This window comes from Garra rufa, chromosome 10 (genome assembly GCF_049309525.1).
Source record: "Garra rufa chromosome 10, GarRuf1.0, whole genome shotgun sequence".
Classification (NCBI taxonomy): Eukaryota; Metazoa; Chordata; class Actinopteri; order Cypriniformes; family Cyprinidae; genus Garra; species Garra rufa.
Window position 1 is genome coordinate 32,753,928 of NC_133370.1, and position 14,026 is coordinate 32,767,953.

The window sequence follows — 14,026 nt, forward strand, 5'->3', positions numbered from 1 at the left end:
TTATGTCACTTCCTTTTTTTGATGTCATTTAAAGCAACAATACATTAATTATAGATAAAACAAGTTAGTGACGGGGTGGTGAGTTAAACTGAGGGACACAAACAAATCATAAAATATTTACAAAAAATAATGTTTTATTTGAATAAATATATCTTATGTAAACAGGGACACACATATAATGCTGAAAATAATAAAAGTTTAAAAAGAAAAACTTATTTGGTGATATTTTAAATGAAAATATCATGTTGGTGATCACAAACGTGTGAAATTGGCTATGTACTAATGAAAAATGATTGCAAAATAGTGTGTTATTTTTTAAGAATAGTGTTTAATCATAAATCATGTTAACAAGAACACTTGAATTAATAACTTTAAGCTTCGGAAACACACTTTAGGTCATTAATTGTGCCTTAAGCATCTCATCAAACGTTGCGGACCCAAATGGCACCCGTTTGGTAGAATGACTCCTTTCAGAATGTTTTTTCCTCTTTTGTTTTGTTCTGCTGTCGGAGCAAAATTATATTTGTTGTAGTTTCCTTTCACCACTATAGAAGTTCACCCAACTATGACAATTTCCTCTTGTGAGAACTGTGGAATGTGAAAAGGGTCCATTTCCAAACAGCTCCATACATCAACGTATTTCCGGAATTTAGCAGAGAGGGCTCTGCAATGAAAATGTTGTTCTGTCTCTTTAAGAACTCTCCACACCTATCGACTGATGTGTGACGTACTGATTTGCACTATTGTACTTTAATCGACCGCCTGCTGTAATTTTGTTGCCCTTACAGAGGTTGACCCCTCCACTTCAAGTTTTAGGTAACTTTTATCACTCACTGGTGAAAACAAACGGCTGTTTTGGATCAAAACGCAACGTAGCGCAAATGTAGATATTTCGTTTTCCGATTTAAAATAGGGCGCGAGATCACATGCGCGAGTCTGGGAAAGTGTGGGGACACATGTGTATACTGTAACGTTACATGTCGCTTTCGGTTATTACTTGTCCATTCAAAAAACACGTTCAGAATGATGTGAACACGTTCAATCGGCTTTCTTAACGGATTAAAAGTCTGCCAGCAGTCTGGCATTCAAGTCTACGGAGGAACTAAACTCAAAGGTCTACGGAGCAAAGTTGAAAACGGGATCTTTTGACTCAAGTTTGGATCCTCCCTGACACGCTCACAGCCATGGTGACTAAAGTATCTTTGCGGCTTTCTGAATGAACTCATTGTGCAATGGGAACTCAGAGAAACGGGTTCAGCAAACGAGAGACTTTCGTTCTCTCTGTTGATGTGGGAACAACCTCCATCAGGTGCCATGTGTACGATAAAAGCGCCAGTATCAGGGGATCCTGCTCCACGAAGGTAAATGACAGCTGGTTGACTGTTGGACTGACTTGACAGCAGTGTTGCCAGATTGGAAATGTCCAAGTATCGTACCAGAAGCTCAAAATTATCGTATTTGGGAGAAAATTATCGTATTTTAGTCAAACGTTCAAAATAAAGATATTTATCTAGATGTTACAGCTATTTCTCCTTTTTAGCACTCATTTTCTATACCTTATTGCAATGCTAAACTAATTATCTTACCCGAGTCAAACGTTCAAAATACAGCTATTAATCTAGATGTTACAGCTATTTATCCTTTTCAGCACTCATTTATACTCTATTGTTAAACTAACAACCTCAGTTTTGAAACAACTGACCTAAGTACGACAGGAACGTTAACTTGTGCTCGTAAGAGAGAGCCATTCTCCACGATGACTGGTTGAGAAGACGTAAGATTGGATGAAAGGCATGCGTAACGCACATTCACGTCTCCTCACAATCATGAAGGTAGACGTAGTATCCACACAGCTAGATCTTTGAGAATAGAAGCTCTTATAATTACAACGACCATGGTGTCACAAAATTCTGAAATTATCGTACATTGTGGTATTATTGATCGTACATCGTACAGAGGTCAAAATTATGGTACAAATACGATAATTATCGTACGTCTGGCAACACTGCTTGACAGGATTGTGCGCCAGTGCCTTATAAGTATGTGAAATCTGATAGCAGCTTCCTTGTTACAGGTGTCCCTACTTTATCCTCAGCCTGGATGGGTAGAGATCGACCCTGATGATCTGTGGAAAGGGTTTGTGACTGTAGTCAAAGGGGCAGTTCAAGGTCAGACATCTTTATTTTGGCTTAAAACCTAAACTATTTGGAAACTTAAATTATTTTAAAAAAAATCATAGATGTGACCCTGGACCACAAAGCTAGTCATAAGGGTCAAATTTTGTTTATACATCATCTGAAAGCTGAATAAATAAATTTGTATGTACCATTGATGTAATGTTTGTTCGGATGGGACAATATTTGGCCAAGATACAACTATTTGGAATCTGAGGGTGCAAAAAAGTCTAATTACTGAGAAAATCGCTTTCAAAGTTGTCCAAATTACTAATCAAAAATGAAGTTTTAATATATTTATGGCAGGAAATTTAGAAAATGTCTTCATGGAACATGATCTTTACTTAATATCCTATTGATTTTTGGCATAAAAGAAAAATCGATAATTTTGACCCATACAATGTATTTTTGGCAATTGCTACAAATATATTTGTGCTACTTAAGACTGGTTTTGTGGTCCAGGGTCACAATTGCCATTGCTTATAAGCATACACCGCCCCCAAAACTATTTTGAAACTTAAATTACTTTTAAAAATCATAGATGTGACCCTGGACCACAAAACCAGTCGTAAGGGTCAAATTTTGTTTATACATCATCTGAAAGCTAAATAAATATGTTTTCATGTACCATTGATGTATGGTTTGTTCGGGTGGGACAATATATGGCCAAGATAAAACTATTTGAAAATTTGGAGTCTGAGGGTGCAAAAAAAATATCTAAATACTGATAAAATCACCTTCAAAGTTGTCCAAATTACTAATCAAAAATGATGTTTTAATATATTTATGGTAGGAAATTTACAAAATATCTTCATGGAACATGATCTTAATATCCTACTGATTTTTGGCATAAAAGAAAAATCGATAATTTTGACCCATACAATGTATTTTTGCCAATTGCTACAAATATATTTGTGCTGCTTAAGACTGGTTTTGTGCTCCAGGGTCACAATGGCCATTGCCATTAAAGCATACACCGCCCCCAAAACTATTTGGAAACTTAAATTACTTTTAAAAATCATAGATGTGACCCTGGACCACAAAACTAGTCATAAGGGTCAAATTTTATTTATACATCATCTGAAAGCTTAATAAATACGTTTTATGTACCATTGATGTAATGTTTGTTCGGATGGGACAATATTTGGCCAAGATACAACTATTTGAAAATCTGGAATCTGAGGGTGCAAAAAAATCTAAATACTGATAAAATCGCCTTCAAAGTTGTCCAAATTACTAATCAAAAGTTTTAATATATTTATGGTAGGAAATTTACAAAATATCTTCATGGAACATGATCTTAATATCCCACTGATTTTTGGCATAAAAGAAAAATCGATAATTTTGACCCATACAATGTATTTTTGGCAATTGCTACAATATTTGTGCTGCTTAAGACTGGTTTTGTGGTCCAGGGTCACAAATGCCATTGCCATTAAAGCATACACCGCCCCGTAAACTATTTGGAAACTTAAATTACTTACTTTTAAAAATCATTGATGTGACCCTGGACCACAAAACTAGTCATAAGGGTCAAATTTTATTTATACATCATCTGAAAGCTTAATAAATACATTTTTATGTACCATTGATGTAATGTTTGTTCGGATGGGACAATATTTGGCCAAGATACAACTATTTGAAAATCTGGAATCTGAGGGTGCAAAAAAAATCTAAATACTGATAAAATCGCCTTCAAAGTTGTCCAAATTACTAATCAAAAGTTTTAATATATTTATGGTAGGAAATTTACAAAATATCTTCATGGAACATGATCTTAATATCCCACTGATTTTTGGCATAAAAGAAAAATCGATAATTTTGACCCATACAATGTATTTTTGCCAATTGCTACAAATATACTTGTGCTACTTAAGACTGGTTTTGTGGTCCAGGGTCACAAATGCCATTGCATCAGATATCAAAACATCAATCATAGTGGCGTGCTTGCAAACAAATTATGTTAAACAAATATTGCATATTAAATGTCAAACTGGAATAAGTCTTTCTGTGTTTTGTGGGGATAAAATGTATTATAATTACCTTTATTAAATCCGAGTACTTTCTCTGATGTTGCAAAATAAACTTGTTAAAAATGCACATGCAGAAGATAGTAAAAGTGTTGGGCTACATTAACTGTCTTCTGCGTGTGCATTTTTAACAGGTTTATTATATATAGCATTAATAATGCATGTTTAATACGCTAATCAGTATTTTTGACTAAACAGTGAGTGAAACTATTGAATAGCAGCTTTCGCATTATAGAAGTGTTATTGCGTGTTAATGTGTAACTGTGAACAGTTTTACAGTCCAAACTTTCAGCACAACAGACATCAAAATTTACATCAAAATAAAAACCTAGTGTCAGAGGTGTTGAGCATTACTTTCGCATGCTGAATTTTATGATTGTAGTTTTATGTTTACCAACCAACCATCCAACAAACAAACAAGGCATGGACAGAGAAACTAAAAAAAAAATGTATCCAGCATATTGGATGTTTAATATGAGAAGGTGTTAATGTACTTTTTAGGGCTACTGTAAATCATTTTGATGTGCAATCTGATATATTACAAGTTCTCCACCAATGGCCTGAGGTTTCCTAGAGATCCATAGCAAACATCTAGGGCCTCAATAATAATTTAAGTATAGTTATATGAACAACTTAATTAAAATGTTAAAAAGCACTACAATATGTATTTATACAATATAATATGTATAAAACAATGTGATCTTTTTTAAATAACGTAAATCTTTCTTATGTTTTCTTCTCTGTATTTTAGTAACAGACATTGTTAATGTTATATTAATCCATACAAGTCTTAATACCTGGGGTTTCCTTTACAAACCTCTATGAAGGGGGGTCTGATAAAGGTTATAATAGTGACAAGAGTTCTCTCCTCTTCTTTTTCTTTGGTGTAGACTCAGGCTTGCAGATGTGCCAAATGGAAAGTCTTGGCATCTCGTCCCAGAGGGCAACGTTTATGACGTGGGACAGGTTTGTATACATTTAAATCCAGTGAGTGTTCTGCAAAAAGCACAGTGAACGGAGGTGGCTTATATTCTTTTGTTATCATCTTCAGAAACACGGGAAAACCTTTTCATAATTTCATCACCTGGCAGGACTTGAGGGCAGCCGAGTTGGTGAAATCGTGGAACAGGTCCTGCACTATGAAGGTGAGGCTGAAAAATATTTGTTCATTCCAGACTCTCCTTGTGATGAACACTGTTGTATTAGGGAGTGTATTATGTCTAGACATGATCCGAAATAATGAATCCAAACAGAAATAATAGAGAATGTCAGAATTTCATTCACATTTACTGGAACAGATCAATCAACATAATCCAAATGACCACATCTTGAGTTGACATTCACAATTCATACATTATTGCATTATTACCGTTTATACACTACCAGTCAAAAGATTTTTAATGTTTTTTTAAAGAAGTCTCTTCTGCTCACAAGCCTGCTTTTATTTGATCTAAAGTACAGCTAAAACAGTACAATTTTGAAATATTTGTACTATTTAAGATAACTGTTTTCTATTTGAATATATTTTAAAATGTAATTTAATTTTTGTGATTAAAGCTGAATTTTCAGCATCCTGTCTGTAGTGTCACCAGCCCGTGAGGGAACAATATTTAGCCCACGCTAGTATCAAATTAAACATTACACATTAGTCTATACTGGACACGAGCGGCGCTGTGCGACGCGACAAAATATAATAGAAGAACCCATTATAATTAGTGATGCTTGCCTATACTAGATGCAGTGTGACGCAACATGACAAATCCCTGATAGTAAACCGATGCCTCATTCTATTTATGACATAGCCTACTGACACAAAGTTCAAATGATTTGCAGCGGCTTCTTTGTCACGTCCAGTGTAGACATCCTCACACTGTGTCCTAACCAGGTGTGATGCAACAACGTGACACGACAGAATCATTTAAATATCACAGTCATTCAAAAGTGAGAAGCGCACTGCACTCGCAACGAAATGGACAAGTTTATAATCAAATTTATAAATATTAAAGGGGTCATTGTATGCTAAACTAACTTTTCCATGTTGTTTGAACATTAATGTGTGTTGGCAGTTTGTGTACACAACCACCCTACATTGATAAAAATCCACCCAGTGGTATTTTTTTAATGTTTAAAAGTAATATCCCCTTTTTAAAATCAGGTCATTCTCAGCTTCTTGTCGGTGTGACGAAACACAGTTGATTGACATGAGCGTTTTACCTTAGACGCGCCCTCACCAAGCTGAAACAGTCTGACTCTGACCGCCATTGTGTGACTCAGGTGCAGGGGAAGACTCTAATTGAGCGATTGAGGTGTTCTGTTGTTGGATGTAATAATGAACATAGCAGCTCACCAAAAGCAGAAGTGAGTTATAAGGGTTTTTATGCATCTTTGCAAATGGCCTTTGTTAATAATGTGCTTGTTGGCAAGTTTCGCCAATAAACGCGGCTAAAAGCGGCTAAAGTAAACATTACAGCTCGTAATCCCTCAGCAGAGAGGGGCGGGGCGAGCAGAGCTCGCGTGCATTTAAAGGGCCCATGCTTAAAATGAGCTGATATTTTGCAGAGCTGATTTTGACAAGGTAAATTTTTGATTTTGAGAATTTTTAATCAAAGTATATTAGAGATTTTTCATTAAGACCCTAAAGAATCAGAGTCAGTATACTGAAAGAAATTATAGAAATAATAAATTTTTATTAGCAAGGATGCTTTAAAATGATCAAAAGTGATGATAAAGACATTCATAATGATACAAAAGAAATAATACTTTTTAAAAAGAAATATCACTTTTTATAAGCAAGGATGCTTTAAAATGATCAAAAGTTGTGATAAAGACATTTATAATGTTAAAAAAAATTATATTTCAGATAAATGCTGTTCTTCTGACCTTTCTATTCATTAAAGAAACCTGAAAAAAATCTACTCAGCTGTTTTCAACAATAATAATAATAAATGTTTTTGAGCAGCAAATAAAAATATTAGAATGATTTCTGAAGGGTCATGTGTCTGGAAAAGTTATGCTACAAATTCAGCTTCGAAATCACATGAATAAATTATTTTATTATATATTCAAATAGAAAGCAGTTATTTTAAATAGTACAAATATTTCAAAATTGTACTATTTTTGATGTACTTTGTGTCAAATAAATGCAGACTTGGTGAGCAGAAGAGACTTCGCTAAAAAACAATCTTACTGTTCAAAAATTTTGACTGGTAGTGCATTTCAAATAAATGCTTTTTTTTATTTTCTGTTCATTAAGAAAGAAAAAAAATATCAGGAGTAAGCAGCACAGCTGTTTTGAGCATTGAGGAATCGGATATTAAGAAATGTGTTGAGCACAAATCAGCATATTAGAATGATTTCTGAAGTATTATTAAAAATACATTACAAAAGATTTGTTTTGTTTTGTTTTACAGTATGAACTTTTTGGCAGTGGGTGCAATTAATGCTGATAATCTCCAGATAGCTAAATAATTGCTTATAGAACTAAAGAACAGTTAAAGGAACTGTATGTAAGAAATTTATGTCCGTTAATCATAAAATGCCCCTGACATGTCAGTATACATCAAAAAATTATGTTCATTTCAAATACTTATATCACTGACAACAGTGGTCCGGCCAGGATATTGTCATTTAAAAGTGAAAGTTGCAGCCCTCAACTGATGTTATTGTTGTCATTTTGTGTTTTGGTCTGAGGCTCCACCCTCCAGCTATCTACCAATCACGAAGTCAGTAGAGTTTTGTGATCTGGGTTGCCAGCTCTGTTACAGCTGCAGCTATACGAACGTGTCGGATAAAACATGTATAACGTTACGAAACCTAAAGACCTCGTTATGAATCCGAAATACGTCGTGACAAAGTCCGAAATAAAACAAGGATTTGTATAGGAGATGCCTTTGAAAGATGCAGACGGCTGAAAACGGAGAAGAATTTGAAGACAGACGCCATCGTTGCTGATTTTCTCCTGGACAGGTTAGATTCATCTATGTTTGGCTAACTTTGCTTCCGTACACAGTGGATTTTCCACGGGTGCCCGTGCTAAATGCGTTCATAAAAAGCTTTATATCGCACCACTAGCAGGGTATGAAAACAATCTATGTTCCGACTGAAATGTGGTATTACAGTACATCTTTACGAAATATTTGGCTAATCGCCAACTGTAAATTTTTGCGATACATAATTACTTCGCAAAACATCTCTTGTGAAGCATAAACATAATTAACAGAAGAAAAACAAATTACTGTGTAGGACTCGTCACTTGACGTTGGAAGCTCCTTGTAGCACTAGCAGCCTACTCCTGCAGCTTAGCTGGCAACCTCGAGTCAGGGGGGAGGGGGAGGGGATACACCGTTCTACAGTATTTTGAAAGTGATTGCAGTACCAGTTTTGGCCACAATCCTACATACGGTTCCTTTAATAAATACCAGTGTACAACAGTTTATTAATGCAAACAAAGTGTGTATTGTTTAGACAGTGACAGTTCGTAGTGTTTGTCATTCATTGTGTACGTCAATGAATGAGTGTTTCATTCCAAGTCCTGTAAGCTAAATGAGCAATACAGTGGCGAAACAAGAACCCCTCTGACTGCTTGAGCATGGATTGCTAATATATTTGTGTAAGGTTCTGACAGTGAATGTGGATGGGAATATTTGGTCTGGGAGTATCTTTGTGACACCTGCTGAAAGTGCTCATGTTTGAGTCAGCAGAGTTCCCTCCTTAGTAGCTAGTTTGAGTTTCATGTTTGAAACCCAGTGTGGTCATGTAATGGTCATATGGCTTGCAGTATTTACATTAAGTAATGGTTTCCTATCTTTGCAGAGCCCATGCCATACATGTACTTGACAGTATGTTTTTAAGGGTTGAGAACATACAACCCAAATAATTGCAGGGCAAACATCCCTGTGTATGCAGTCACCATTATGACAATGTTTACAATATCTAATCATTAAGTGCAAGATTGAAGGTGGTGTTTTGTTTTATTTTTATTTTTTTCTTTAAAGGTTGTATCAGCGATTTCTAGCCTAAAACATAAAGTGTCAATTTCAGCTGACCTTTCTTCACGATCCGCTCGCTGCTTGCCCCATAAATTGTCTGTGAAAAAACCGCGTCTCTCTGGTCAGCCTAGGGTCCGAGATATGCCAAAAAAACAATCGGCACTACCAACCTTTCCACAGATAAACAAACAGTGTTCCAACCAATCAGCGTCAGGGGTTTGGTGTTGTGGACTTTCCTACTGGTGCAGGGATGTGAGGGAGGCGGAGCGAAAGTCCACAACACCAAACCCCTGACGCTGATTGGTTTGAACACTGTTTGTTTATCTGTGGAAAGGTTGGTAGTGCCGATTGTTTTTTTTGGCATATCTCGGACCCTAGGCTGACCAGAGAGACGCGGTTTTTTCACAGACAATTTATGGGGCAGGCAGCGATTGGATCGTGATGAAAGGTCAGCTGAATTTGACACTTTATGTTTCAGGCTAGAAATCGCTGATACAACCTTTAAGTTTCTCTTAGGGTTTTTTCTTGTCATGTCTGCTGTTTTAATTAAATTTGAATAATTTAACCAAAACAAAAAATTAGCTAAAAGTGTACTTATCCACAGATCTCCAAAATGGGTTGTGACGGTGAGAAATCTTTCACACCGGTTAATCGACATGTGACAACACCGATAATACCGGTATCACAGTGCATGGGTGGGTGGGGAGTTTCCCTCTTTTCCTCGCTTTTCATCACTTTTAAACAGCTTAATGTTTGCGCATATACTTTTACTTTTTAAATTAGAGGCAATATAGCTTAAAGCAATTGTTAGTTTATAGTTTGTCTGATTTTTTCCTCTCTTTCTGCGCTTTTTACTTTTAACTTACACAAGGTTTAAGGTAGCCTATACAAAACTGAAAATAATTAGGCTAACATGGAACCAAATAAATAATGAAAGTAGGTCAAGTTTGGATATTTTTTTAAAGGTCCCATATTGTACACATTTCTGGAGGTTTATTTTAGTTGTTGATGTCCTTAAGAATATATATTTGCGGTATAAGTGCCAAAATCCATCTCAATATATTTTTACAGCTCCTTTTTTAGGAGCTCTGTCAAAAACAGGTCGATTTTGGCCCATCTAATTAATATTCATGAGCCTCTCTTCTGATTGGCCTGTTGTTTTCTGAGTGACGCACAGCCAGGCCAACCACAGGTAACTACGGTCATGTATGCTTTAGCCGAGCCCAGAGCCATAGAGAGAGCCTAGCTTGCTGATACTCAACAGGATATTTCAGAATGATCATTAATGTTTTTTCTTTTTCAAACACCGAATGCAGTAAGCTACATAACTGTTGCTTTAGTAAAGCCCCTTTCACAATGCGCTCTGATTCTGGAAAATTACGGGAACGAGCGCTGTGTGAACAAAAGCCAGAACCATAAAGGCAGTGTTGTAGTGATTGATGCACGTTATCATGTGACTCTTCACAACGAAAAAATACGTGCAAAGTGGAATGAAGCGGCGATCGGGCAGAGCCAGCTCCTCACTATCAGCACTGAAGCAGTTTGTTCAGGTTAGTTTCAGTTTAGTGAAACGTACGCGTCGCATTACATCTCACATCCAAATGTCAGATGTCTTTATGGGTTGTGTGTAAAGCACGCACAGATTCCAGAAAACAACTGTGAATGAACCAAATTAAACAACTCCGGAACAAATCATGGGACACATTATACGTGTATTTACCGGAATCGCTGTGTGAAAGAAGCTGAAGTTGACGTGCCAGTGGTCTCTTATATTCACGCTGTTCTGAAGCCTGTGCAATGATGTAGTTTCGACATCTATCGACTGAACAGGGTTTTCTCGACTTGTTTTCGTGTTGTTGTTGCTTAGCAATGTTATGGACGCAATGTTGTCTGGGTTTGACAAAAGGAGGGTGGGACGTGATTGGTGCTCGGGGTGGTGACTGAAGGCGGTGACTAGTGGTGCAACGGATCACAAAACTCACGGTTCGGATCATATCACGGATTTGGAGTCACGGATCGGATCATTTTTCGGATCAGCAAAAAACAATTTTTTTTTAATAATTACTGAATGCTAACTTTAAGTACTTCTAATCCACAGCAAAAACTACTAGCTGAACTAATAAAGTCAATTACAAAAATGACAAGTGTAGATGAATACAACATAAAGGTACTAATAAAATCAATAACACTAGTATTCAGGTGCAGAAATGTAATATTTAATTGTAAAATAACTAGTGCTTCTCACTGCAGGTATAAATAGGACGCTGTCTCTTTAAGGCCTAATGCACGTCTCTAATACTGGTACGCATCTTTCTCAGCTGTTTCGGTTTACTAAAGACATAACCGACTGTGTTTACCAGAATACCAAAACGGGTATTAAACATAACTTTGTATGTATGTTAAGAGAAGTTTTAAAGAGGAATCAATCTGTGAATCACGCAGTTTGAATCACGCGTCTCTCTCTGTCTCTCTCTCTCTGTGCGCGTGCTCGCTTCAGGTATGTGCGGCAACGGGGGAAAAAAAAAAGAAGAAGAAAGAAACAGCGCGCGTGTTCTCTTTTGCTGCAGCAGTTTAAGTAGTTTGAATGGTTAAATTGGCAAGACAAAACATATGCAAATTATACACTTTTACTCTATGAAGGTTCAATTTAACAGTTAATCCGCGAACCACATGCGTACCGAACCGTGGGGTCCGGTCCGTACGGATCACGGATCATCTGCGATCCGTTGCACCCCTAGCGGTGACTGAGTAGATCGGACGTCACATCTCTACGGAAATCACAGCGGCTCGTGAAAAGGAACAGCTACTTTAAGCAGGCTGTGTGCAGTTTACTGTGGATTGACTGTTTTGAAACTCATATGGTAGTTATATAGCCCCTAGACCTCAGTTATCATGAAAAAAGCCAGGAAATTTCGATTTTGACAATATGGGACCTTTAAATCCAAAATATTGCCAAACAGGTGCTTTTGCATTTTGTTTCGAAACTAGCCTAAATCATTTGCTCACCAATCGATCCTCTTCAGTGAATGGGTGCCGTCAGAAAGAGAGTTCAAGTAGCCTGTTTGTAAGAAACAAATGTGTCATTTAGATGTTTTTGATTTAAAACTAAAAGAGTCCTCTATATATACTATTGCTTTTTCCAGTGAGAACATCATCTCGTCTGAATCAGGAGAGAAATATGCACATTTTAAACAAATACAGTCTAAAACGCTTCTAAACAAAAATGGTGAGCAAGTGATTTAATACTAAATGTATTAAAATCTGTTCAGAGAAACTCGTCTATATCTTGGACAGCCCAAGGGTTCATACATTTTCAGCAAGTTTTCATTTTTGGGTAAACTATCGCTTAAAGGGGTATGAAAATTCTGTCATTAATCACTCACCCTCATGTCGTATCAAACCCATAAGAGTTTCGTTCGTCTTCTGAACACAAATTAAGATATTTTTTCATGCAATCCAAGAGCTTTCTGACATTTTCTAGAACGTAGACGTCATGATGCGAAGAATTGAAAAAAAGAATCGTTGAAGTTATTTTAGTTTTTCTGCACAACAAAAAGTCTTTTCGTAGCTTCATAAAATTATGGTTGAATCACTGATGTCACATGGATTTTGTCTATGTTCTTGGTACCTTTCTGGACTTTGAATGTGGTAGGACTCTTGCTGTCTATGGAGGGTCAGAAAGCTCTCGGATTTTATAAAAAAAAAATCTTAATTTGTGTTCCAAAGACAAACTAAGGTCTTACAGGTTTGGAGCGACATGAGGGTGAGTAATTAATGACAGAATTTACATTTTTGGGTGAACTATACCTTTTAAAAATATTTATTTGCATGTGTTTTTTTTACGGCAGTCGGTACACGGAGTGATGAAGATGCTGCACTTCCTCACCAGACAGAAGCGGTTCCTTGCAGCCAGCCTGGTAGTTTTTACCACCCAGCATGTGTCACTGCGGCTTGTCTGGGCCTTGAACAATATCCCTCAGGTAAATCAGGACTAGTTAAACTATGACATTTGTCTTCTCTAGGGTTGGTATATTTAACATAGCCCACTCTCTCTTCAGTTGCGGCAGGCAGTCGAAGACGGCTCCTGTTATTTTGGGACCATAGACACCTGGCTACTGTACAAACTGACAAAAGGTCAGTATAATTGCATTTCAAGCTATTTATTTGTATTTTGCATTCATTAATCACATAAACTACTACATTTATCACATAAACTGTATTTATTTGATAAAAATACAGTAAAAACAGTAATATTATTACAATTTAAAGTAAGTGTTTTCTACTTTAATATAATTTAAAAATGTAATTTACTCCTGTGAATACAAAGCTGAATTTTCAGTAGCCATTACTTCAGTCTTCAGTGTCACATGATCTTTCAGAAATTATTCTAATATGATGATTTGATTCTCAATTAATATTATCAAAAACAGTGCCTTTTAATACCCATTGCTTAATATTTTTGTGTAAACAGTGATACTTTTTTTTTTCAGGATTCTTTGATAAATAGGAAGTTCAAAAGAGCAGCATTTATTTGAAACAGAAATCTTTTGTAACATTATAAAATTCTTCACCGTCACTTTTGATCAATTTATAGTATCCTTGCTGAATACATTTTTTCTTACCAATCCCCAAACATTTGAACTTTAAACATTACATTTCTGGTTTTCTGTTATGTTGAATGCAAATTGTACTTATGTGCTAATAAAGATGTAGTATATAGAAATATTTTGGTAAAAACAGCACTGTTTATAAATAGATTTAGCAAGTCACTGAAAATGTTGGCGGGATGAGTCAATCTGAATGTAAAGGAAAAGATTCCTTGTTGTTGGGCTTG

The 14,026-nt window shown here is 36.1% G+C and overlaps 1 protein-coding gene across 1 annotated transcript in view; it reads left to right on the forward strand.

The window, feature by feature from the left end:
• Nucleotides 1-777: 777 nt before the first annotated feature.
• The window catches only part of gk5 (glycerol kinase 5), a 30,670-nt gene continuing 17,421 nt past the window's right edge, over nucleotides 778-14,026 (forward strand). The window contains exons 1-6 of the mRNA XM_073848906.1: nucleotides 778-1,361; nucleotides 2,075-2,168; nucleotides 5,095-5,170; nucleotides 5,256-5,349; nucleotides 13,041-13,172; nucleotides 13,251-13,326. Coding sequence (XP_073705007.1) covers nucleotides 1,233-1,361; nucleotides 2,075-2,168; nucleotides 5,095-5,170; nucleotides 5,256-5,349; nucleotides 13,041-13,172; nucleotides 13,251-13,326 — 601 coding nt within the window. The 5' untranslated portion in view covers nucleotides 778-1,232. The remainder of the gene's footprint in view (nucleotides 1,362-2,074; nucleotides 2,169-5,094; nucleotides 5,171-5,255; nucleotides 5,350-13,040; nucleotides 13,173-13,250; nucleotides 13,327-14,026) is intronic.